Below are 26,100 nucleotides of genomic sequence, written 5' to 3'. Positions count from 1 at the left end.
CATTTAATAAGCAGCACCGTCACCGCTCTATAAACCATGTTCAAAAGCCAGATAAGCCAAGGGCCTGGAGCAGCGCCGATCGACGGCATCGAGATCTCGTTATTAAACTGTAAATACCCAATTCTCCCATCACACAACACGCGCCAGGCATCACTCCAGCACAGCCTCCCCCTCCGGCAGAGTGGCCAGTGTGTAGGAGTGGAGGCTGTGCTCCCTGGGGGGCCTGGGGGTGGGGCAGAGGCCCCACCTGGACACTGTCAGGTGGGGTTGCTGAGCCGTCTTGACCACGTCACCCACAGGCCTCCACCCCTCGGCCCAGGCCCAGGAGAAACCCAGCCCCGGGGCAGGCTGGTGCACAGCACCATCCCCTTCCGCCTCGTGGTGGCAGGCAGCCCGTGACCCTGCATCTCCACGTTGTGAAGAGCGTGCCCCCGGACCCATGGGACCATTTGTCAGGAGCTGTGCCTGGGGCCGAGGTTGCCCACAGCCACCCCTCCTAAGGCGAGGTCCAGTCACGCCACGCGCTGTGGCCACAGGAGGTCGGGCAGGCGTTCTTGGCCGTCACCTCCCTTCCTGGGAGCAGTTTGAAGACCCACATCCAGTGCTGGCCTGGCCCAGGCCAGTGTGTGCCGGGGAGTCAGGGTCTACGGCCCGGGGGGGGGCCTGGAAGGGCCCAGGCACTGGTGTTTGGTTCGAAGTTCCCGGCTCGGTGTCCTTCCTCGGAGGCCACAGGGCTGTGAGGACGACGCAGGGTGGGCTTCAGAGGTCTGCAGAGCACCACGGACTGGAGGAAGCAGGTGGTCACCGCTAGGTACCACCCATGAAGCTGTGTCCTCAGCCTGTCACACACTGAGGCACGGTGGCTGTCCACCAACCTGCTTTCGCAAACAACCCCAACCCCTGAGGAGGAGAGAGCCCCTCCCTCCTGACCGAGCCCTACCCCTCCAGGCAGGACTGTGGGCAGTGGAGAGAGCTGGTGCAACTGCCCACCCCTCCTGCTGCCCTGGAGGTGCCTCCCCCCATCCCAAGCCCCTCCCAGACCTCCCAGATCCTCCAGGGAGCTCCCGGTGCTTTTGCCCGCTGCCAGGAACCTGCCCAGCAGGTAGGTGAGAAGCTTCTCAGCAGCACGGCCTTGAGAACGTGGTGATAACTTGGCCCAGGCGGGCGGCCAGCCGGAGCCCCCTGACTCACCAGGACTGCCTGGAGCCCTGAGCCGGTGGCTGGAGAAGTCCTGGAGACAAACTGATGGATGGGTAACCAGGAGTGAGTGCCCCATGCCTGCAGCCTGCCCATGGCCCGCAAAGGTGGCTGGGCGGCTGGGCGAGCAGGAATTAACCGCCACCTCCTTGCAAAGCCCCATTAAGCAGTACAAGCGGGCCTTGTGTAAAAGGATTTTTAATTCATGGTTACAAGCACCGGTAATGAAGAGGCTGCGTTCTGGAAATGTCAGATGATCCATAAGGCGTCGGGGCGGAAGGATTTATCACTGCACCGCGCATCGTACCATCACTCCACCTGAATCATGAGGCCTTTTACGCCCACGTTTGTGGACTGAGTCACTGGTGCCTCGGAAGCATCACCCGCGGGCTGCCGGCTTCCTAATCGCCTGGCCGTGCCCGGCCAGGCCGGTGTGACCCACTGCACACTCCACTCCACGAACGAGGAAAGAGGGCTCCCCTTCCAGATGAGCCTCTGTGACTGCCTGCACAGCCCTGCCCAGGTGGCCCAGCACCTGTGGGCTCCAAGCACGGCATCCAAGCCCGCTGGGCTCGTGGGCACCTCGCACCAGTGCATGGGAGCCCGGGCTTTGTGGCCGGCATCAGTCCCACCCTTGTGGGTCTCCCCAGCAGACCCACCCTGCCAGACTGATGTGTCTGCTTCCAGCCCCACCTCCACGCGAGCCTGAATGTCAACACCAGGCACTGTGTCCGTGGCTGGGAAGATAAACCAGGCAGGAAAAGCAGGCAGGATGCTGCTGGGTGCTACTGGCTGCGGGCCCAGCCTCCAGGGGCCCACGAGACACGTGTGCAGAGGCCGGAGTGCACAGGGACAAATGCGTCCTCCCCATCAGCGCTGCCACATGCACAGCCCTTAGTGGGGACGCGGCCCCAGCAACATCTGCATTTTGCTCTCCTCATCTTTTTTTTTTTTTGAGACAGAGTCTTACTCTGTCGCCCAGGCTGGAGTGCAGTGGCGCAATCTCAGCTCACTGCAACCTCCGCCGCCCAGGTTCAAGCAATTCTCTCGCCTTAGTCTCCCGAGTAGCTGGGATCACAGGCACGTCCCGCCATGCAGAGCTAAGTTTTGCATTTTCAGTAGAGACGGGGTTTCATATGTTGGCCAGGCTGGTCTCGAACTCCTGACCTCAGGAGATCCACCCGCCTCGGCCTCCCAAAGTGCTGGGATTACAGGCATGAGCCACCAGGCCTGGCCTCCTCATCTTCTTTCTGGGCCAGGTCCCAAGGCTCTGCAGGAAGCTGATTTAAAGGGCCAGCTGAGTGTCATTTTCCAGCAGGCGTGGACAGCCCCAAGTGCCTTGTGCGCAGGTGGGCTACAGGGTGTGCAGCAGACAGCCCTGCAGGGCTGCAGCCCGGACCATGATCGGCCAAGCCCCTCCAGGCCCCAGGCTCCTCACCTGCAGAACAGACAGTGCAGGATGACCCCACAGGCTCCCACTGTGTGGATCAAATGCAGTAGGTGACACTGGGGGCCTGGGGGAACAAGGCTGCAGATTTGACAAGCCCTGAGCAGCTGCTAGTGCTCAGACGGGGTGGTCCATGCTTTAGGGAGTGGGCCCAGCTCACACCACTGCAACCCTGCATGGCGGGGACTGTGGCAACCCCACAGCACAGAAGGGACGGCCGAGGCACAGAGAGGTGGAGGAATCTGTCCCAAGTGCACAGCCAGCTGGTGGCCAGCACTGACCACTCCTGACTGCCCTGTGGCTCCAAGGGGTTCCCCAAAGGGGGGCCATCATTGCTGAGAGCAGGAGGAAGCTTCACAAGCCCCCACGATGAGGCCCCGCCACGCCCAAGGTGGCTGCGCGCATCTACGGGGGGCCTCAATGTGCACCAAGAGTGGAGCGGCAGAGATCCTCCAACTCAACCACGAAAGGCCAAGCAACCCAGGCACGGAATGGGCGAAGGAGCAGAACAGACGTTTCTCCAAAGACGGCATGCAGATGGCCAACAGGACTGTGCAAAGATGCCCAGCGTCACTGACCGCCAGGAGAACACAAATCAAACCATAGCGAGACCACCTCGCACCTGCTAGGGCGGCTGCTACAAAAAAGTCAAAGGTAGGTGTGAGTGAGGATGAAGGGAAGAGGAAAGCCCTGCACCCGGGGGGTGCGGATGGGAGTCCGTCCAGCCGCAAGGGAGAGCAGTTTCCTCCAGTGCTAAAAACAGAGCTGCCCGACGGTCCAGCAAGCCCACTGCTGGGTCTGTATCCACAGGAAATGACATCAGAATCTCCAAACCACAACCACACTCCCACATCCGCTGCGGCGCAACCCACAACAGCCTGAAGGCAGAGACATCGGCGGGTGCCCGGATCAACACAACGTCGTCCATCCACATGGTGGCACATCACTGAGCCAGGAAAAGAAGGAACTCCTGCCATATTTGGGTTGAATGAATGTGGATGAACCTTGAGGAAACTATGCCAAATGAAAGACACCACTCGCGCCTGTAATCCCAGCTACCCAGGAGGCCACGGCAGGAAGATCTCAAGGCCAGGAGTTCCAAACCAGCCTGGGCAACATAGTGAGACCCCATCTTTTAAAAAAAAATTGGGAGTTAACCTAATTTTTTGGCACGTGCTTGTGGTCCCAGCTACTCAGGAGGCTGAGGCGGGATGATCGCTTGAGCCCAGGAGTTTGAGGCTGCAGAGAGCTGTGATCACACCACTGCACTCCAGCCTGGGTAACAGAGTGAGAGACCCTGTCTCTTAAGAAAGAAGCCGGTCGCAGAAGAATAAAGACTGTACAATCCCACTCATGTGGGGTCTATAACACAGGCAAACACACAGAAGCAGAGTGCTGGGTGCTGGGGTGGGCAGAGGGAGCTGCTGCTTAGCACGTGTGAAGTGTCAGTTATACAGGACGGGTGAGCGGGCCGCAGAGCCCTGCTGCCCACCGCTGGGCCCGTGGTGAATGCTGTACTGGACCTCAGATGCTTCTTAAGAGGGTAGATCTCACGCTAAGCATTGTTACAATTGTTTGTTTGTTTGTTTGTTTTTGAGACAGTGCCTGGCTCTGTTGCCTAGGCTGCAGTGTAATGGTGCCATCACAGCTCACTGCAGCCTGGGTATCCCGGGCTCAGGCGATCCTCCCACCTCAGCCTCCCGAGTAGCTGGGACCACAGGTGTGTGCCACCACGCTCAGCTAGTGTTTTTTATTTTTTTTATAGAGATGGGGTCTCACCGTGTTGCCCAGGCTTGTTATAATTATTAGAAAAACAACAAAGATCAGACGGCCCGGTTGTGTCGGGGCACGTGCGGTGCCTCTGCTTTTGTGGGAAGGTGGAAACCGCATGGGGTGCTCGATTCTGCAGAGGATGCCCCCAAGGCCGCACCTGACGGGGCCTGCTTATCTCTGGCACCCTTGATGCCTTCTGACTTTTGTACCTTGCACCTCGGGGAAGGATTCAAAAAATAACACACCTGCTGAAGTCGGGGTCACTGGCTTCCTGAAAGCTGCCCACCACCCCCATGGAGACGCAGAGCTTGGAGGAAAGACCGCTTCAGATCGCGCAGGTGGGGAGCCGAGCATGGCCGGCAGCCCTAGAGGCACGGGCAGGGTGGGCCTCGACCGCAAGGACCTACCAGCTTCCACCGCTGCTCGGGGATGGCGCTGATGTCCACAGGGTGGCGCTCAATCACGTTCAGGAAGCGCGCCTCGGGGACTGCGATGGCACAGATCACGTGGATCCACCTGGGAGGGCAGGTGCAGCGGGGTCAGGTGCGCCTCTGAGGACCTGGGCTGGTCACAGAGGGGCTGGGCGTGATGTGGCTGTCGGCTGGGTCAGGGCCTGGGGACCTTCAGGAAGGTCGGTGCAGGTGTATGCTCCTCCTCAGCCCTGGCCACCCCATGCATGACATGGGGCGGTTATGTGGAGGTGATGGCCAACCCCTAGGCACTGGGGTCACACCCTGCAGAGCCTCAGCCCAGGGCAGGCTCCCCTCCGGCCCTCCAGCCCCAACGCGCGGTGCCACCCACCTCCTATCGGTGGTCATCTGCAGCGCACCTCCTCGCAGGTTGCACAGGCAGCACTCCTGTGGAGACCAGACAGCCCTGGGTGAGCAGGGCCCGGAGCAGGCTCCCCACACACTGCTTGGGGCCTGATCCGCCAACCGTCCCCAGCCCACGGCCCTTATATTTCAACCTAGCAGCCACCAAAGTGACAGGTGGGAATCCCTTGGGTTCCACCCGCTCAGGGCAGAGGTGAAGGAACCCAGGCCCACAGAGGGGAGACTACGCCCCAAAGTCACCCCACTGGAGTGGGGCCGGGGCCCAGGCCTCTCAGAGCACCACCCCCGCTGCGGGGAGCGAGTTACCGCAGTCCAGGCGTGGGCCGTGCACCGGGAACACGTCCAGCCTTCATTGACCAGCTCGGGACGGATGCCATAGCAACCTGGAAGACAGCGGGGGCTGGCTGAGATCTGGGGGGCAGGTGAGACTTGGGGAGCCGAGTGAGACTCAGGGGGAGGGGCCAGGTAACTCGGGGGCCAGTGTCCGTATGTGGAGTGACGAGGCCTCCGCACGCAGCTGCAGCATTCAGGGTGCGTGCTGTTCCCACCCTCTGAGCTTCAATCCAGGCCACTGCATGTGGAGCGAGAGAAAGGTCTGGAAGCTACTTGTGTGGAAAGAGGACGCAGGAGGGGAAGCAGGGACCCTGAGCTCCAGCTGGGTCTGCCGCGCTCAGCCTGGTGGTGTCTTGAGGGCCCCTCCTTGTTGGGGGTCTGCACCCCCAACAGCAGCTCCTCCTGCTATGTCCAGAAAGGCCAAAGCCACAAGGGAGACTCACTGTGGGATGTGGCCCTGGGTCTGGAAATGGGGAAAGGGCACAAAAGGTCGAATCATGCCCCCAGAGCGAGGGCAGGGGTGCCGCCTGCCCCCCAGGGCTCTGCCTCTGCTGGGGGTCACTGCCCCCAGTGTGGAAGGGGCTCTCTGCCAGTGCTGATGGCCCACTGAAAAGGCTGGGGGCGGGGACCTCACTGCCTCCAGAGCAGCAGGGTGGTGGGCACGGCTGGGGGTGGGGGCGTCTGCTGGGGTAGCCTGGCTGGGGCGGCCCGGCTGTGGCAGGCCTGGGACCCTCGGCAACCCTTCCCCCAGGGAGCCCACCTGCCCCGGGGGCACATCTCAAACCCAGGCCCAGCAAAGCAGAGTGAAGAGCCTCCCAGCCAGGAGACAACGCGAGCCCCCAGGCAGGCCACCGCCAGGAGGAAACCGACTGAGATCTATGGCTACCTGCCTTGGCCAGGGGCACAGAAAATTAAACGTCTCCAGAGAGCCCTCCTCCTTCCCTGGAAGTCCAATTCCTGCCACCGCACCCCCCCGTGCGTGGGAAAGAGACAGACATCCATTTTCTTGTCTGTGACCATGGTCGAGCCTCAGGACTGGGGAGGGGTCCCTGAGAGCAGAGATAAATCAGACGCCCTGACCACGCTGCAATCTCACTGTGACCATCAGTTTCAACCACAGCCACAAATCACAGGCGTAGCGGCTGCCTGAGTTCCTCCTGTCGCCTCCCAGGCCTTGGAGAAGACTCGGCAGAACTGTCCAGAGGGCCAGTGAGGAGGAACCCTGCCTGGGCCAAGGTCAAGGGCAGGGATGTTTGCCCCCAAAGGCTGCTTGGCAGAGACAGCCATTCTCAGGGAACACAGCCTGCGGAGAGACGGGGTGCCTGGCCCATTTCTTGCTCTGGCCCTAGGGTGAGCTTCTGGGTGTCAGGGACAGGGTGGGATGAGCCCAGTGCCCCTCGGAGCAGAGGCTTCCTCCGCAGAGGCTGGCACCAGAGGCCAGCACCTGGGCCTGCACTGGCATCTTCTGGATGCTGGGGGCGGTGGAGGCCCTGTCCTGCCCCGGGGTGGCATGCGGTCACCCAGCCCTTCCATGGCCACAGCCTTTCCCCCTGCTCTAGATGGTGGGACCACAACGGGAAGGATGAGAAAGTCAGAAATTGCAGGAAGTCACCGGGGGAGGCCCCTGCCCTGGCCCTGAAAGTGCAGCCTGGGGAGAGGGGCCGGTGTGGCCCTCCGCAGGGGAGGATGGAGCCCCCACCGGCACCCCCACCAACACCCTGAAGGAGGGCGCAGCTCCTCTGGGCCCCACAGTGGCACTCACTGGCATGGACCTGCAGGCAGCACTTGCCGCAGGCGATCAGGGGGCTGGTCCCGTCGTCGCCGATGTAGGAGTTGGCAGGCAGCGGCTCCGTGTTCTCACCGCCAGAGGTGAAGCACATCTCAGGGATGAGCGGTCGGGTCTTCTGACGGCTTTTGGAGGGTAATGTGGCCGAGCAGCCCTCTCCGAGGGAGGCTGTGGGTGCCTCCTTCTCAGTCTGTAGGGCCTGTAGGGGAGAGGCGACCTTCAGGGGACAGAGCCATGTGTGGGGCAGGCGGGCGGGCGGGTGGCGCGGACCTCTCTCAGGGCACCTGCCCCAGGCTTCGACACCCCCTGGCTCTGGAGGGGGAGGTCAGGGAGATGGCCAGAGCCACCTCGGCCCCTCTTCTCACTCCTCCAGAAAGTCACGATCCCCAAACACTGTCTGACCCTGTCCCCAACCCGCCGAAGACCTTTCCATGAGGGTTGCATCCAGACACAGAGCTCAGGCTGGCCTGTGTGGCCCCTGGTGCTGGGTGGCCCCTGGCGCTGGGGTATGCTGGGGGTGGTGTGTGATGAACGAGTCTCCACACTCTGCCTGGCAAGGGGAGTTAGGAAGACGCATGTCTGAAGTGGCGTTCCCGGCCCTGTGGCTCCCAGCAGCCTCTCTGGCCTCACAAAGGACAGCAAGTGCTTGGAGACGGTGTCGGCTGTCAGGTCTTGTTTGTCTCAGGAACCAGAGCACTAAATCCAGCTCCCAGCAGCAGGGCCCCAAGACAGGCTCACCACCCTTGGCACAGCACCCTCCCTGGCTCTGTCCACCCAGGCCCGGCCGGCGCACAGGCCTGGGGGGTGACGTCCCCAACCCAGGGCAGCTCTGCTGATGCCTGGATATGCTTGGCATGGGGCTAGGAGCTGGGAGTGCAAAGCACGTGGCCAGGTCCTGTCCTGGGGAGGCTGCACGCCCAGGGGAAGAGAGAAGGGGGGATCTAAGAGATCCGAGGAAAATGGCTGGGCTGGGTGCTGATGCCTGGGATGGCCGTGGGCAGAGGCCAGCTCCCCATCTGGGTGCAGAGGACAGGCGAGGCCAGCATGGAAAGAGCACCAGAAACAGGACCTTAGCCAGGTGCCCAGCTCAGCTAGACAGGCCAGGGTTTGCGGGAGCCCCGCCCGGCCACCCAGGTGGTGTACCTGGGCCTTCACTGCACTCCCACACCACCCGGCCCATCTCAGCGCCCACCAGACACGGGCGCTCCCTGAGGGCAGTGACCCCGAGCCTCCGCAGCCTCCCTCTGCCCCATCCATCATGGCTCATGTTGCACATGGGCACGTTAGCAAGCTTCATTCCAATAAAACCCAGAGACCAGGCTCTGCCTACGGCTGTCAGGAACAAGCCCTCACAACTCGGGGTGCTGGCCAACACCCTGCCCTGCGTGAGAGAGGGAGGCGTGTGGGGTGCCCGGTCCCTCGCCCTCTCCCACCGCCCCTGCCTGGGGTTCTCTGGGACCCGTGAGGCCCGCCTGCCCACCTGGCAGTAGGGGTAGAAGAGCGTGCAGATGGCGCAGTAGGGCTCCGTGCGCGCAGCCGCTGCGTTGAACTTCCTCTCGGCCTGGAAGCTGGCCGCCCTGTTCTTCCACTGCAGAGACAGCAGCGGCCTCAAGGCGTCCGGGTCACTCACATCTTCCTCCCCGGAGAAAGGGGATGCCTCTAGAAGAACAGAGGGGAGAGGGAGAGAGACACTTGAGCCCCCTAAAAACTCGTCCAAGGAATTACCCCAACTGCCGAGGGGATGGCCCCGGGTCTACAGCCCTGGCTGCCCACAGGGTCCCTGGCCCATAGCTCCCCCTCCACCTGCCTCCTGGCTGCCCCATTCTCCACAATGCCCATCAAGCTGACACTGCAGCGTCCCATCCCATCAACAGGAGGGGGACACGTCTGTCTCGGCTGACTGCCACCTGAGGCCAGAGCCCCCAAACATGGTTCCTCTGAGCCCCTCCCCCAACATCTGGTTCTCCCTGGACATCCAGAGCCGTCCACTCACCCGGGGCCTTCTGGGCCAAGGACCGGCCAAACTCAGTGCCCAGCCCTGCCCCGGCTGCCCTACACCCGTCCTGGGGTCTGAGTCTGAGTGGGGGCGTCGGCAGTGACCAGCCGAGACTCAGAGACACTGTCCTTCCTGTCTTGAGTGGGCACAGACTCACTGAACTCAAGGGAGGTGCCGGAGGAGTGTGACAGGGAGTCAGGAGGGGCCGTGACCAGGGCTAGGAAGCCAAGGCAGCCCGCCCCAGGAAGAGCTGCGTGATGGGGACACTCTCCGGGAAGGCAGGTCTGCTGCTGAGAAGCCGCGGCGGTCTCTCTCCCACCTGTTGCCTGTTCCCATTGAACTCTAATGGCCTCCATTGCCAGCTGCCGCACCCCAATCTCCCCACGTCCCCTCCCTGCATCTCCTGTGGACACAGGGGTGCTGTCCCCAGGAAGTGGGGTGCCCACTCCTGTGGCCCAATCCTCAGCCCAACCTAAAGGGGAGCCTGGGGTCCTGGGATCAGCCCAGCTGTGGCACTGCCCCTGGTTCACCTAGAGGAGGGCAGGGCAGGGCAGGCTCCCCAAGGTGGAGGCCCAGGTCTCCCACCGTGGACTCAGGAAGCCCTTAGGCCAAGACTCCTCTGAAAACCCAAACCAGACAGTACCGCCAGCAGAGCCCAGGGAAGGCCCTAAGCGGCCCCGAGGCCCTGGGAATGAGAACAGAGCCACTGGCTGCGTCTGTCACTCACAACCCCAGAATGCCTGGGGTTCTGGGGCCGTGATGGTCTCACAGGCAAATGCTCCGGTCTCACCAAAGGGTCACAGTGGGGTGTGGGGAGTGGGGGAGTCCACGGAGGCCCCGGAGGTGCCTTCTGGAAGGATACCTGGGTAGAAGGCAAGACCCCTTCCCAAGGCAGCCCGTGGGGGCCCCTGGTCATTCCTCTGTCCCCGTGCCGATTCCTCCACTCCTGGGAGCTCCCGCCCTGTGATCCCACGCGCTTCTAGAACCCTCCTCTCCCCACCCCTCCAATTGCATGCAGGATGAAAGACGCCATCCAGACCATTTTCAGATTCTACATGCATCCCCAATGAAAGGCCGAAGCAGAAGATGAAAAATTGGCTTAGCAGGACTTTTGCACACAAGACAGCGGCTCTCGGCTGAGGGTTAAATCGAAGATTCCATCTCCTCCCCTCCCACTCAAAGCTTCGCGGGAGCCTTTTGTTCCAACCTCTCCAAGTCCTGGAGAGGCCTGTGCTCAGCCCTGGGAGGAATCTTCCATGGGGAGGTACGAGCTCCCCAGCCCTGAACCGCCCATCATGGGCAGCCCAGCCAGCAGAGCAGAGCCGAGCATCTCTAACAGCAGCTGCCTCCCCGCACGACCACCTGCCCCAGTGACAGCCTGTCACTGTGGCAGAGCCACAGAAAGGCCTGGGTTCAGGGGAGGAGACCCGGGAAGTGGGGGAAGGAGGCCGCAGGGGAGCCAGGCCCCCCCTCCCCGAGCAGCAGCAGAGCGCGGAGCAGGGCTGATGAGAGCCGACCTGGGGACCCCCACTCACCCTCGTCACTTGAGGCCTCCTGCTTCACCACCGACAGTGGGGACCGGGTGGGCGGCCGGCCCAGGGGATGGCGCCGGCTCTTCTTGATCTCCATCTTCAATTTGGAAAATGTGGACGGTGCCTGAAACACACAACAGGCTGCAGTGAGGGCCCCGCTACAGACCCCTGGGTGGGGCTCCCTCAGAGCCACACAGGGGTTCGGCGTGCCTGAGGCCTGAGTCTCCTCTCCTGGGGTGATTGCCCCAGCAAAGAACCACGGGGCTCCTCTGTTCTCTAAGTACAGACACCCCACCTACCCTGTGAGAAGAGCCACAGTTCCCTGTGAAACCAGCAGACAGCCCTCCTGTCCCCTCCTCCCTGCCCCCCTCCCCCGCCACCAGCTCCCCTGTGCCCCACCTGCCCCCTCCTCCCCTGCCCCACCCCACCTGCCCCCCTCCTCCCTGCCTCCCCCGCTCCACCCCACCTGCCCCTCTCCGGCCCGGGCTTTGGTCTCCATGCGACCCGCTCCACTGCTGGCTGCACCGTCCTCTGGCCCCGTCAGCTCCATGGGGGAAACTGGTTCCTTCCAGGTCGGACCCTTCTGGGCAAAGTGCTCAAAGGCCTGCTGGCAGGACACGTGCTCCTGGTTGAAGGCTGCCTTGCCCGGCCGCGGCACCACGTACAGCATGGGGATGATGGGCCGAGGCTTGGCCTCTAGCTCCTCACTGGGCACCTCAGGGGGCACGACATTAAGGGGCGCCGGCAGGGGGCTCTCCTCCGTGGCCGCAGGGCCCGGGCCCAGCACCGGGGGCTCCAGTGGGGATGGCAGCCACAGCGCCTCCTCTGAGGGGAAGTGAGCAGGCGGGGGCGGCAGCTGTGGGGGCAGCAGGCCGAAGCTCTTCTTCTTCCGCTCGCTCTTGGCCTTGGTTGGCCGCAGCTTGCCCCTCCCGTCCTCTGTGGGGAGAGGAGAGGGAGGTCAGGGAGGAGAACCCGGGCTCAAGTGCTGGTCCCACGCTCCCCAGAAATCCCCCAACTTTGGCTGGGATGGTCGAGGGCTCCTTCCACCCAGAGAGGCCACACGAACATGGGTGGGCAGAGAACACAGGCTTCGGGCCACCTCAGATCACCGCAGGGGCACCTGGCCAGGCACCCCCAGGCCTTGGTCTCCCCACAACGCAGGCGCAGCAGCAGCACTTGCCTGCCAAGGCCTGTGAGAACCCAGGAGGTGTTGCTCTATGTGCCTTCTGGGGTCACCAAACCCAGCCAGGGGAGGCTGCTCTGTCTTCCGGGCTCCCACCTGGGTGGGCCGTACCAAATGGCACTTTTCCGGTGGGGGTGGGGGAGAAGCACTTTTTGTGTTCTCGTGTATCCGAATTACGTACATTTCTACTGTTGATGTAGAAAAGTTAAGGTTTTGCTTTTGACGAAAGTAAAACCTTGAACAACGCACAAAATCTTAATCAATGAACCCCAACCTGGCGGTCACATGAGCGAACCAGGAAGCGTCAGATGGGCCTGTGGGGCCCGACACCCTTCCGCGTGGAACTCCCCGGGGCCAGCACTGGGGAGATTTCCTGACAGGTGACAGGGAGGGGACAGTTGACTCATGTGTTTGGTGGCATTTTACTTTGGGGCCAGGACGGGTGTGCAGTAAATAAAATAAAACTGGGAGGAGCAGCCTGGCTGGCTGAATCACAGCCCCCAGAAGCGTGCGGGTCCCAACTCTCCTGGACATGTGGATGTGGGACATGACAGAGGGACATGGGGGACTCTGGCAGAGGGGATTCTGTGGGTGGGACTGAGTAAAATGGGAGGTTATCCTAGATGATCCAAGAGGCCCGATGTCCTCACAGGGCCCTCACAAGATGAGGCGGGAGGGTGAGAGTCAGAGAGAGACTGGAAGAGGCTGCGCTGTGCCTGTGAAGGGAGAGGAAGGGACCCGAGCTGAGGGACGCAGGGGCCTCTAGATGCTGGGAAAGGTTTCTGCCCTGGAGTGCCCAGGAGGACCTGGCCCTGCACACAGCTCCATGTGAGCCCAGCGGCGCTCTGTGTCGGGCTGTGGGAAGCTCGTGCCGGGGCAATCCCTCTGAGGGCCGCCACACTCAGGGTAAGTTGTGGCACGGCACCTTGGAGCCCTATCCTCGAGGAAGACCAGCCTGACCGCACAGCACACTGTGGACCCCAGAACACCGTGAGCCCTGGGGCCCTGGGGCCCTGCCTGCTCCATCTGGAGGAGGGGGACAGGGGCTCAGGCCCCCACCTGTGTGTCTCCAGGCCCTAAGGCTCTTGGGACATTCTGGAAGGAGGAACCGTGGTTGATATCCAAGGGATTCTTGGGCTATGGGGCTTTCAGTGCTAAAACTGGAAGGTCCCAAGCAGATCAGGATGAACTGGTCACTGCTAACATTTCACCACCTCCACCTCCCCCAACAGGCTGGAAAAATAAGGAGAAATTGAGAGAAGGAAATTCATCTCTGCACACTGAACTGGTGACCATGTGGCACGTGATGGGGTCTGGTTTGGAGCACAGCGCCCACATCTCACCACTTGCTATACAACCCACCACGGGCTGCCCCCAGCTCCACAGTCCGTGACGCCAGGCCCAGTGGTAAGCGCTGAGACCCTCAGCGATGAGGCTCCCAAGGGCCGAGGGTGACACTTAACCCTTGACCCACACTGACCCCAGTAAGGGTCAAGTGAGGACCCTCCCCCAACAGACCCTGCAGCCAGGAGGAAGCCACACTGCCCCACACACTCCCACAAGGGGCCCCCAGCCCACAGCCTCCCCCAGTTGTGGAGGCGGCCCTGCCCTCCCTGCTCCAGCTCTCCTCCCCACACCCTACCCAGCTCCATCTGCAGGCTTGGGGGACCGCCCACGGTGTCCTTGGCAGGCACACGCCCACCTGTTTCTCAAGAAGGACAGGCGAGCAGCCATAAGGTGAAGGCAGCCCCCGCCACTGCCCTGGCCCCCACCCCTGCTAGTCCTGAGCATTCTGGGGCACTGGGGGCACTGGCCAGGCTCCTCCCTGACCTCCACCCCGGCAGGGGAGCCTGGAACACCCCCAGGTCCTGTCTGGCCTTGCAGGGAGCGCAGTCTTCCCCTCCACTGGTATCCGGGCCCCCCGCTGTTATATGACCCCCCCCCCCCGCTGTTATATGACCCCCCCCCCCGCCCCGCCCCACTGTTATCTGGCCCCTCAGCTGTTATCTGGCCAGGGGAGGTAAACACTGGACACAGCAGACAGGCTGGCGTGGGAAGAAATACTTTTTCCCCTGCCGATGCCAGAGGGGAGGCACCCCCTCCCTGGGAGGCTGGGAGCGGAGGCGTGGAGATGCAGAGGGGAGGGGCTGGAAGCTTCACCAGGGCTGGAAGCTGGAGCAGCCCGGGCAGGCTGCAGAGGCCGCACGCCTCACCCCGAGCGCCTGTCAGGAAACCCACTGTCCTGCGTGTGTAAAAGGCACTTGAGGACAAACAGCTTTATTCCCCTAAGGAAATCCAATATTCCTTCGTCCATGATAGCGCCTGCCCAGCCTCACTCAGGACTGCAGGCTGCGGTGCCCATCCAGCCTCACCGGGGACTGGGACTCAGGACCCCACTGCTGGGCTGGCTTCCCAAGCCGGGTTCAACTTCAAGGGCGGGGGCTGGCGTGGGATCTGGCCCAGGAGGGCCCCACCTGGGGCATCGATGGTCTCAGGAGAGGGAGGAAGATGCCAGGACACAGCCTCACGGCCTCCAGCTGCAGGGCCACTCAGTGCACACATGAGGAAGTGGGGAAGGAGGCGAGGAGGAAACGCTCATCAGAGTCCCCAGCCGGCACCCCCACCCACCCCTCACACACAACAGGCAGCTCCGCACACAGGGGACTCCAGCCGGGGCTGTGGGGGCCAGGGACACAGAGCTGGGCTGTCCTCACACACAACAGGCAGCTCTGCGCACAGGGGACTCCAGCCGGGGCTGTGGGGCCAGAGACACAGAGCCGGGCTGTCCTCACATGAGACCACAGGTGCCTGCTCAGAGGGTCCCTGGGGAGTCCCCGCCTCTCTAAGGGGCTGGCATCCTCCCCCCACCAACGGGGCCTCCTGGGAGCTGAGGGGCGGCTGGTGTGACCGCCCCAGGCCCTGGTTCTGCTCGGGAGGCAAGGCTGGGTGGGGAGCTGAGGCCACCATCGTCCCTTAGGCCTCCCGGGGGCTGTCCTCTCACCAAGGGCCACACTGTAGGGCTCTCTCCCTCCTCCTCCAAGGACAGGGATGGCCCCAAGTCCCGCTTCCCCACAGCCCTCCCTGGTTGGCTGCCTGGTTCTGTCTCCCGGAGGGACCAGGCATGGGAGACAAAGCGGGACATAATTTGAGCCTCAGGTGCCCGGCTGATGAGTGCCACCCCATCCACTGTCTGGAGACAGCAGTGAATGACAATGGCGGCAGCCTCAATGCACTCCACGCATAGCCCGCGCCTGCTGGTGCCCTGGATTCTCAAACTCACAAGAACAAGTTTCCAGCCCTCTCCCTGTCGGCTCCCAGGCTCTGTGAAGCCCGGGCAGACACACAGGGGACCCTGTTAGAGGGAGATGCCCAAGGCCAGGAAGGACACCCTGAAAGACGGCGGCACACCCCGCAGCCATTCCTCGGGGCTCTGTCCTTGCTGTGGGCCATTCCTTGGGGCTCTGTCCCTGCCATGGGGACTACACTCCACAGGGACCTTGGCACGCCCCTCACCTGCCTGGCCTGAGGGAGGGAAGCGGGTGAGGGGCTTCAGAACGGAGCAGGGACCATGGTACAGATGGGGCCCAGGATGCACCCAGGCCCCCGAGGGCAGCCAGCTGAGGCCCTGCTAGCACTCTTTTTGGGTGGAGGGAAGGTGTCACAGCGAAACCCCCACCATCAGGGCTCACTAGCCTGCCTGGTGGCGAGGCCACTCCTCCCCAGCGCCGGGGTTTCCACCAGAGCCTCCAGCAAACCCCAAGACAGGCCCGAGGCCCAGGCTGCCCTGTGAAGGGGGCAAGAAACCACCCATTTCCAAGGACACCACTCTGTTCCTGCTCCAAGGCTGCCGAGATCAACTCACCAGCTGCGGCCTGGCTTATGGGGCCCCTCCCTCAAGTTTCGTGCTTGGCTTCCATGCCTGGGCCAACCAGCCCCGGTCTCAGGGGCTCTCTGGCCACCCCCTTCAACACCGCCACCCTCCCGTGCTGAACCCGCAGCCGGGTGCGCCTGACGGTCCCAGAGGCCCGGCTGGGATGTGCTGGGGGGTCCCCGGGCTGAGCTCACAGCCCCTCACTATGAGCTGGGGCCGCCCTCCAGACATGGCAGCCTTTGCTTTCCGTGTCCTAAAACCAGTCACCAGCCACGAGGCCTCTCCTGAGAGCAGCACTCCAGGGCGAGGGGAGGGGAAGGGCTGGGGGCTGGCTGCCGCACTCACCGCAGCCTTTCCACCCTCTGGGAGGCAGGACGGCACTATGCCAGCCCTCCTGGGTCCCCATCCTGGCTCTGCCCCCTGACCCTGTGTGTCCTGCACTGCAGGCCTTCTTCCAGGAGGCGGGGCCTCCCCTGAGGCTCAGGAGAGGTGGACGAGGCCGCCTTCCTGCTTTCTGCTTGGTTCTGGGGTTAGGGCTGGCTGGTGGGGCTGCTAGTCCCTCCTAGCGCTGGGCAATAGGGCGGCCGCTCTTCCCAGACCTCGAAGCAGCCAGTAAGAATGGGGTAGGGGACACCAGCAGCCACTGGGAAGCAGCCTCTCAACCGCCCCCCAGGCACCTCTCCTCGATGCTGATGCCCCCTGGCCCCTGTGAGCAACAGGTTCCGGCCCCTTCCCAGCTTGTTCCATATGAAAACACAAAACCCCACACCCCACTGCTAGGCCCTGAAAGGTGCCTCAGCGTCATAGCTTTTAGGGGCGGGAAACTGGCATTCAAGGAGGACCAGAAACCGCTTTAGGAAATCTTTCCCGCAGCGCTGTGGCATGCATTTCCTGTCGTGCCCCTGACTGTGAACATGCATTTATGAGGCTCTCTCGAGATAAACCTCTCGTCCAGAGGCTCCTGGGACTTTGGGCTCCCGGGGAAAACGGCTGTGTCCAAGAAAACGCCCACCCCTGCCAGATTGGGTCCTTTTCAGAAGGAGTCTCTGTCGTGGAACAGAGATAAGGGTGTCCAGGTCGGGGGGCGGGGGGTGGGCAGCACCAGTCCTGAGCCCTCCCTCAGCAGAGACCCTGACGTGGCACCAAGGTAGCCCCTAACCCTCCTCGCTGCTCCCTGGCCTTTCTGTGGGGGCTGATCCCTTCAGAGACCCGTGGAAGCCACAGGCCTCAGAGATGCACCAGGCCCAGCCTCCTGGCACCGTGACCACTGCACAGGGCATGTGGACCCCCGGGGATCTCGGGAGGGAGCGAGTTGCCCTGTACATCTTTAAACAGGATGGTGAGTGACCAGGCCAGGGCCTCGCCGACGCCAGGCAGCTGGACGAGCCATTGGTTTCCACTCCCTCCCACGCGGTGTAGGCTTCTCTCCAGCGGGCAACTTCCACTGTCAGGGGAGGAAAGCCGCCCATCCAGCCAGGACCACGCATGGGGAGGGGAGACCAGAGGAGAACCAGGACCCCCGGACCTCCCTGAACCTGAGTCTCTTGGAGGCCAAGGCCATGGTGAGGCCCAAGTGAGAGCAGGTAACGCCGGGGCTGGGGAGGGTGTGGCTGTCTCGTCAGTGGGCTTGGGAAGATTAGTAAATAACAGTCACATTAATGAAAAGAAAGCTGGGCACAGTGGCTCATACCTGTAATCCCAGCACTTTGGGAGGCTGAGGCGGAGCCCAGGAGTTCGGGAGCAGCTTGGGCAACATAGCGAGACCCCGTGTCTACTAAAAATTTTGAAAAATGAGCGGAGCTGCAGTGCACGTCCACAGTCCCAGCTACTGAGGAGGCTGAGGTGGGAGAACTGCTTGAGCCCAGGAAACCAGGCTGCAGTGAGCCGTGACTGCACCACTGCCCTCCAACCTGGGGGACACAGCAAGACTCGGTTTCAAAAAAAAAGAAAAGAAAAGAAGGCTGGGCATAGTGGCTCAGGCCTGTAATCCCAGCACCTTGGGAGGCTGAGGCGAGTGGATCACCTGAGGTCAGGAGTTGGAGACCATTCTGACCGACATGGTGAAACCCTGTCTGTACTAAAAATACAAAAATTAGCAGGGCATGGTGGCGGGCGCCTGTAATCCCAGCTACTTGGGAGGCTGACGCAGGAGAATCATTTGAACCTGGGAGGTGGAGGTTGCATGAGCTGAGATTGCGTCACTGCACTCCAGCCTGGGTGACAGAGCGGAACTCCATCAGGAAAGGAAAGGAAAAGGAAAAGAAGCCACAGTGCTTTGCTAGCCAGTTGGGTAAAACAAGTCACAGGAGCTGGTGGCCGCCCTTCCTCCAGCCAGAGGCTGGCCAGCCCCTAGAGTCTGCTCAAGAGGGAGGAAGACACCCATGGTACGGGGGATCCTTGTGACCCCTCCCAGGGGGCCCCACTGAGAACCCAGGACAGACACTGACCAGCCAGCTCCACTCTGTAAAAGCCTTCCCAGGACTGGGCCACTTTCCTCGCTGCCTGAACCCACAGGTGGCAGCAGCGGCGGCAGCAGCCTGCCCGATTTCCCCCACCGCGCCGGCCTGGGGAGGATGCGTGTCCTCTTATCTCTGCCCTCCTGAAGGGTCCATCAAGGCGGTGTCCCAGCTCAGGGTCACATGGGCAGTTAACGGGTGGGCTTGGGTGGGCCCGGGTCCCCAGACCCAAGCCTGGATCTTTCTCTGCCTGTTTGTTTTCCCATAACTCACCCAGCTCCTGGGAGACCACACACAGCCCCCAGCACGTTCCGACTCGTGAGAAGGGCAGCTTCACAAGGCCCAAGCTCAAGGTGGCCCACGCAGCCCCCCACCCCCAGGGACCCCAGCCCAAGCCCAGCCCACCCCTGCCAGCCCATCCTGTGGGGAGAATGGTCACGGCTCAGCCATCTCCCTGTCCCACGCCAGTCCCTCCAGCGACATCCCACAGTCCCCCTTGGAACAGAACCTGAACTGCGCCCATCCCCCACTCCCCTGCCAACCTCGCCTGGGGCTCACCGTCTCCAGAATCAAACACAGACTCCTGCTCAGAAGACAGGAGGCCTGGCTACCGCAGCCAGCCCAGGAACTTATCCTCTACCAGCACGACCCATGCTCAGGCGCCCAGCTTGCCTGCTGGAGTCTGCATTATTTCTGAGGATTTCCCAAACCCCAGAGGACCTGCAGTGTAGACACAGGCCCTGCAGGATGACAGCACAAATGGGCACCTGTGCCTGCTCCTGCCCTGCAGGAAGCCCCTCGCCTGCTGCAGAGCTGAGTCCCTGTGCTGTTGAATGGTGCTGCAGTCCTAGCCCCCGGACCTGGGGTGCCGCCTTGTTTGGGAAGGGCGTCACTGCAGACGGAATGAGTTATGATGAGACCCTTGGGGCGGGCCAGGCCCAGCGTGGCCAGTATCCTTAGGAAGGGGGGAATCTGGGCAGACACACTCCGGGAGAACACGGGAACACAAAGGTGCCGCCTCCAAGCCCAGGACAGGGGCCTGGGAGAGGTCCTCCTGGGTCCTCGGAATGGGCCAGCCCGGCTGACACCTGGACCGTGACCTTCCCGCTTCCACAGGGTGAGATTGTACATTTCAGCCTTTTCAGCCGCCCCATCTGTGGACTTTAAACAAACGGAGCACAGCATATGAGAAGCCCCGTGCCACGCGAGGTCGTGTCCGAGAGCCACAGGGCATGGAGCAGTGGCCTCCAGCGCTCATGCCTCCGGGGCAGACGAGGGCGACAGGAGGCGCTGGTTCCCTGTCCCTCTCCATCGATGGAGGTTGCTTAGTTTGCCTGTCCCTGCATCTGCACAGTCCTAGTGCCCCCCCAGCAGGGGTCTCTCCAGGAAACGTGCCCTGAGGGCAGCTCTGGGTGTGCAGTTTGCAAATGCTCCACTTCTCTGGATAAGGCCAGGTCCATCTCCAATGCAGCCGGACTCACGCAGGTCCCAGGCAACAGGGGACTGGGCTGCCCGCTGCACCGGCTTCCAGGGCTGGGCACGGTGGGTGTTTCCACCTCTGGTGGTCCGAGGAGCACACAGCAGCGTCTCCTCAGCGCTTCCCAGAGCAGGCTGGGCTCATTAGCCTAAGGGGTCTCCTCCTCCATGCCCTCTTCCTTGGGGGGCTGAGCCCCTCCTGGTCCTCAGGCATTCTTATCTGCTCTTGGTCGGTGACGGGTGGCGAATATCTTCCCTACCTATCGGCTTGTCTTCTCACTTTCTTAAAGGTTCATCCTTTGATAAACAGCAGTGGATTTGAGAGTCACTAAATTTGTCCATTTTTATTTTTCTGGTTTGTGCTTTTTAATAAAGAATCACTTAGCCTCGGGTTATAAAGATACTTTCCTGCTTTGTGTTTCCAGTTTGCCAGTTCTCTTTTGACAGAAACGCCTAAGCATGTGGCAGACAGAGGAATGACCCCAAAGGCGTCTGCATCCTTATCCCTGGAGCCTGGGAATCTGTCCCCTCCCGTGGCAGAAGGAATATTCAGGTGGGACTGAGTGGAGGACCCTGACATGGGAGAGCATCTGGGAGACCTGGGAACCCAGGGTCCTCACCGGGTAGAAGGTAGGAGGGTAAGAGTCAGAGAGAGACCGGAAGAGGCTGCACTGTGGCTGTGAAGGGGGAGGAAGGGGCTCTGAGCCAAGAGATGTGGGCGCCTCTAGACACTGAGACAGGCAGGAAACAGGTTTTCCCCTGGAGCCCCCCAGGAGGAAGCAGCCCTGCCCACAGCTTGATTTTAGCCCAGTGAGGCCTGTGTCAGACTGGTGGCCTCCAGAGCTGTGAGACAAGGAGCGTGTGTTGTTTTACGCCACCAAGGTCGTGGTCCTTCATTTCAGCGGCCACAGGGCACTCACAGAGGCCGCAGCGTGGACAGGGGGAGGGAGGGGACTGAGGTCTCACACCATGTCCACTGCTCCGGGATTCCTATTCCTAGGCCTTTTGCCATCTTTGCTTGGGTCCTGCAAGCTCTGTGGCAAGCCCTGCCTTCTGGAAGGGTGGCCCCAGCCTCTTGACAGGCCTTGGGCTTTCACCTGCCTGCATTTAAATCAGCAAACCCTGCTGGGATCCCAAATGGAGCTGCACTGAACCTGCAGAGAATGTGGGGGAAGCCGTTAGTTGTCTACTTAAGAGCTCTCCTAACACCTGGTACGTCCTTCTGTTTATTTAGGAATTCTTTCTTATTTCCAAAAAAAGTCTCTTAATTTTCTCCATAAAGATCATTTTTTTGGTTAGGTTTATTCCAAGATCCATTATTTCTGGTTGCTAGCACCATAAGGGGCATCTTTGGGAGCCATGTTTGCTGCGAGCGGCTCGCAGATGAGGGGCGAGATTGGGTTTCTGTGCCTGTCGCTCATCTCTGGCAGCTCTGCTCGATCCCCAAGTCACCAGGCGGCTCTGCCTGTAGACTTGCTTGCTGCTTCTCAGTAGAGAATTGTCGCTACATAATAACAGTGCCACGACAGCTGTGCTTTTCTCTTCTACCCACGATGCCTTTTCTGTCCTCGTCTTGCCTCTCTAGGCCGGCAGACCCTCCTGAGGCGTGCTGAACAGACGCAGGGCCCACATACCCCACCGAGTAAGTGGCCCGTCAGGGGCAAACTCACCCCCGGCCTCTGCTCTTTCCCCCAGGGATGCTCACTTTTCTTGCCTCAGGCCCACAGGCACTGGCAAACTGTGACCCTCAATACCTGCCCCATGTATATGGGGAGGGCAGGGGCGTGCCTGCCTCCTGGAGTACTGCGAGGGCCACGACCCCATCGTCACAGATCAGGCACCCCACGGCTGCCCCTGGCAGGTGGGAGGGACCTCACATCTGCTGAATGGCACCACAGCTGGGCCTCTTGCCATGTTCCAAGGACAATATTCACCTTGGGCACCAGCGCGTCCTGGAGACCTGACACCTCGGAGGCAGACCAGGTCATGTTGGGCTCATACAGAGGGAAACTGAGGACTAGGACCCTCCGGCAAATGTGGCCCCCATGACCTGGGCCTCAGGCACTGTGGCTGGGGGCAGCCCTTGGTGGGAGGCAGGCTGGCCAGCACACCCCACAAACCTGCTCCCTGCATGGCGCCTGGAAAGGGTGGGACAGGGAAGGGCTCCCAGCGGGGAGCCCTAGCTGGGAACAGCCACTTTGCACAGACTCCCAAGCAGCTAAAGCTCTAAACTGAGAAGATAAAACCCAGTCACCGGAAACAAAATGCTGTCAACCCTGGAATAGGAACCTTTACACACTCACAGGTGGGAGTTCCACAGCCAAAACCTCCCCCTGGGGAAGGTAATGTTTCTGAGACTGCCTCCCGGCCCCCCGCACCCCGTTCACAACTGCTGGTTCACACTCCTGTGGGAAGGCGGCTGCCCCCTGTCTTGCCAGCCCCGGGAGAGTGGGGAGGCCCGAGGGCAGGTGGGAGACCTGCTCACGGGAGCCCCAGCTCACAGTCAGGACCAGCCCTCTGCTCACAAGTGGCCATGGCTGCTGCAGGCACGTTCCAGCATCTGGGCCATATACAGCATCCTGGTCTTTTATTATTATTATTATTTTTGTGATACTGGGTCTTGCTCTGTTGCCCAGGTTGGAGTGCAGCGGTGCAAACACGGCTCACTGCGGCCTCAACCTCCCACCTCAGCTTCCCAAGTAGCTGGGTCTATAGGTGCAAGCCACCAAGCCTGGTTAAATTTTTTTTATATCGTAAGTAGAGACAGGGTCTCAAACTCCTGGACTCAAGTGATCCTGCCACCTTGGCCTCCCAAAGTGCTAGGATTACAGGTGGGAGCCACTGCGCCTGGCCTCTCGTAACTGCTCTTCTCAATTCTGGGGACGGAGGCACTTTTCTTACGGCCTCCACCTTACGATGTCTATTTTCACGAAATGCCCCACCCTGGCAAGAAAGCCACTGAATCAGATTCTTACAAAACGGGGACTCTGGCTGTAGCAGGCACTGGTTCCTTCTAGGAGATGCCCACGGGGGTGGGAAAACAGCGGTGCCAGGCCTGGCCCGGCAGGGACTGACCTTCTGCGCCCTCGGCCTCCCGGCCATGTGGCAGTGGCTGCGGCTCCTCCTCCTCCTCCTCGGGGTCAACCTCCGGCCCAGCCTCCTCCTTCACGCTGCCCCCAGCCTCCTCTAGGAGCGCTGCCCCAGCCGTACCCTCCCCAGGGAACTTGGGGTCTTCGGGCTTCGGCTTCTTGGGCTGGCTCCGTTTCCGGTGAGACCTGGAGAGGGAGGTTTATCAGGCAGGAGGGGAGACCAGGGAGGGAAGAGCCCTAGGTCTGTGCACACTGTCCGGCAGCACGCAGCCCCCGCCCACCCCCAGAAGAGTGCTCCATGAGCAGGGGGCCTCCTGGCTGGAGGCCAGGGGTAAAGGGAACCCTGGATGGGGTTCCGCTCTTGCGGGGCAGGAGCCGTGTTGGGAGGAGAGACCAAAGGGAGACGGGGCAATGGACACGGTGGGGATGGTGTCAAGCGGGGGACGCTGATGACAGCTGGAGATGGGAAGCCGACTGACACCAGGTGGGATGACGGGCGGGACGGGGCGGCAGGAGCCGCGTGTGCCACGGGACAGAGACACAGGGAGTGTGAGCTCCGAGGGAAACAGCAGCTCATGGAAAATGCCTAGACGACAAACGGAACGAAAAAGACACTTACGACAGCCCCGGCCTTTTGGTCTGCTCTTTCTTCCTTTCTAGACTTGGTTTCCTCTCCTCCTCAGTCTTTCTCCAGTGTCTGTTTTCTTTCAGACTAATTTGTCTAGAATGTAAATTTCACGGGTTTTTTCTCTAGGACTTCTGCTCAACTCCCCAGGACGCCTGATCCTGGCCACCTGGCTCTGTCCCCAACTCCCTGGGTCCTCTCTCTGCAGCCCATGAGGTGCATGGGAGCCCCAGCTCACACTCCGCTGCTCTGACCTGTGCCCACACCCCAGGGCCTGCCAGGGCCTCCTCTGCGCCCTGAGCCCAGGATCTGCTCACGGGGCAGGCGTGGGCCAAGAGGAGGCGCATCCTGCATGCCCAGCCTGGACACCCAGAATCCTGGGGTACATCGGGGAGGTCCCGGTCCCTGCACACCAGCCCCAAGTAAGGGATTCAACCTGAGGCTTACAGGCTTGGCTGAGCTGGGACTTCTTAGAAATGAGAGAGAGGGGGGCTGAAAAAGGGAGGAAAAGTGACAGCCAGGTGAACCTGCAGCTGAGCGGCCAGGGCCTCACACCAGGTTCCCCCGGGGACCTCCAGGGTCTTTCCAGGAAGGAAGCAAAAGCTTTTTGGAGATGTGGAGGGGGTGGTTCCCAGGGGGCTCAGGCAGAAGCCGGGAGTGCAGAGAAGCCGAGGCCTGGCTGGTCACTAGTGCCTCCCCTAGGCATGTGATATCTGCACCTCCTCCAGGCCCACCCCCTGCAGCTGCCCTAAGCCCTGGCCTGGCCAGGGGCCTCACTAGGCCATGAGCTCAAGGCCGCACAGCCCGGCTCCCCAGTGGCCTTTCTCCCCTTCCCCAGTTGAGATCCAGCCACGTCAAGCCTGCCAGCAGTCAGGCAGAGCTGGGAGCGCCAGTGTTTCCGGGACAATCACCAATGCCGGCTGCGGCTTCCGGGTGCTTCCCGTGTCCCCTGTCCCCGTGGGCTCAGACTCGGACACCTCAATCCCACGGGGGTCCCTGTGGCAGCTGCCCCTCCAAGGACCAAGTGGTCACCAAGGTGGGGCAGGCTCATCTGACAGGGGTGGGGTGGGCCCGCTGCCAGGGCTTCTGTTACTAGGACCTCCTCACCTCTGCCTGAGCCAGGCTGTCACATGGGCCAGCAGCAGCCCATGCTCCCTCGGGACACTTGGACCTGACCCCTGCCCACCGCTGCTCCCAGCCACTCTGCCCGCCCTGTGCTCCATGCTGGCTTCTGGGGCGCCTCCTCCAGGAAGCCTTCCTAGAACACTAGTCACTGCCGGCCCTCCTTGCTCCTCAGCTGCCTAACTCACTAGAATCAGTGCTCCCCGATGTCTGCAGCATGGCCCACCACAATGACTCAAGGCAGAAAGCGGGTGGACCAGAGGCATGGCATCACACAGCATGGTGCACACAAGGTTGCTGCGGGGTGGCCGGGCAGGGGTGGGAGGCAGGTAGGGGCGGGCGTGGGGCCAGAGTCACTAACACAGGGAGCAGGAGGTGGGTGGGGGACACGGGAGTGGCCCCTGCCCTCCAGAGAACATTCTCCACAACAGCAGCCCAAGGACGGCTCTGGGAAGGCAGCCTCAGGCTCCACTAGGGGGCTAGGCAAATGCTGGGTGCTTGCCCCAGGTGGAGACAGCAGGCTCAGGAGGAGGAAGCTTCAGACCGGCGCTGGGGTGCAACTGGCTCTTGTCACCACTGTCATCCCAAGGTGGGCTGCCCTCCTGGTCTGGGAATGCCCCAGGGCTGTAGGGCCGGGATCCCACAGTGGACCCGCCCTGGTCCCAGACAGCACCAGCAGAAGGGCGCCCTCCCATGCCGCTCACCTGGCCTCAGCTGCCCCCAGCTCCACAGCCCCTTCTCCCACCCACTGCAGTCCCTCCCTCCACCCCCACCCTGAAAACTCACCCTAGAGGTCGCTTCCGACCATGGCCCTCCCCTGCTACAGCCTTCCAGGGGCACCCCCACGGCCTTCAAGCCTTACTGTGTCTGCCCCAGAGGGCCCCAGAACTGTCCTGGTGCCCAACCAGAGCTCTGGGGCCTCATCCTTGCAGCCCAGCCCTTTCCTACCTGCAGCAGTGCCAGGCTGAGACCCCTGGGTCCCACACTACACGGAACTGGGTAGGGCTCAATGCACAGACACAGCAAGGGCGGCACAGACACAGCAAGGGGGGCACAGCCCACGGCAGAGGGGCAGCCATCACTTGGGGCATCTCTGGGGTCCTAAGAGCACGCCTCTTCCTGACCCTGACACCTTCATCCCCCTTCGCGTGTTTCTGCACCCAATGCTTGTTTCTGGGTCTGGCTCCCGGCACAGGTGTTGAGGGTGTGGCCATCCTTGCTCGCCTCCATGACCGTCCCCTTCTCTCCCTGCACCTGCCACCGTCTTCCATTGCAGCCAAATTCCACGTTTACGCTTTTATGCCCCATAAACATTGTGCATCCATGAGCCACAGAGCAACTCGGGCCGCATTCCCTGCCCCCACCCTGGGGTCTGGAACTG

The 26,100-nt window shown here is 61.8% G+C and overlaps 1 protein-coding gene across 11 annotated transcripts in view; it reads right to left on the bottom strand.

Moving 5' to 3' along the window:
* Positions 1-26,100, bottom strand: part of KDM4B (lysine demethylase 4B) — a 186,916-nt gene that overhangs the window by 10,910 nt on the left and 149,906 nt on the right. For 4 of the 11 annotated variants that reach the window (XM_054673181.2, XM_063801027.1, XM_063801028.1 and 1 more), the window contains 9 exons: positions 23,592-23,693; positions 22,959-23,158; positions 11,364-11,833; positions 10,901-11,021; positions 8,850-9,028; positions 7,346-7,568; positions 5,557-5,633; positions 5,219-5,274; positions 4,825-4,933 (listed from right to left, as the gene is read on the bottom strand). In XM_054673181.2, the coding sequence (XP_054529156.1) occupies positions 4,825-4,933; positions 5,219-5,274; positions 5,557-5,633; positions 7,346-7,568; positions 8,850-9,028; positions 10,901-11,021; positions 11,364-11,833; positions 22,959-23,158; positions 23,592-23,693 (1,537 nt within the window). Of the gene's footprint in view, positions 1-1,379; positions 2,636-4,824; positions 4,934-5,218; positions 5,275-5,556; positions 5,634-7,345; positions 7,569-8,849; positions 9,029-10,900; positions 11,022-11,363; positions 11,834-22,958; positions 23,159-23,591; positions 23,694-26,100 lie in introns of those variants that run through there. The other 7 variants (XM_054673182.2, XM_063801029.1, XM_063801031.1 and 4 more) reach the window with 5 other exon arrangements.

The sequence above is a fragment of the Pan troglodytes genome, chromosome 20 (genome assembly GCF_028858775.2).
Source record: "Pan troglodytes isolate AG18354 chromosome 20, NHGRI_mPanTro3-v2.0_pri, whole genome shotgun sequence".
NCBI classification, from domain to species: Eukaryota; Metazoa; Chordata; class Mammalia; order Primates; family Hominidae; genus Pan; species Pan troglodytes.
Note: the sequence above shows the minus strand (reverse complement) of the source record. Positions and strands in the feature narration are given on the sequence as shown.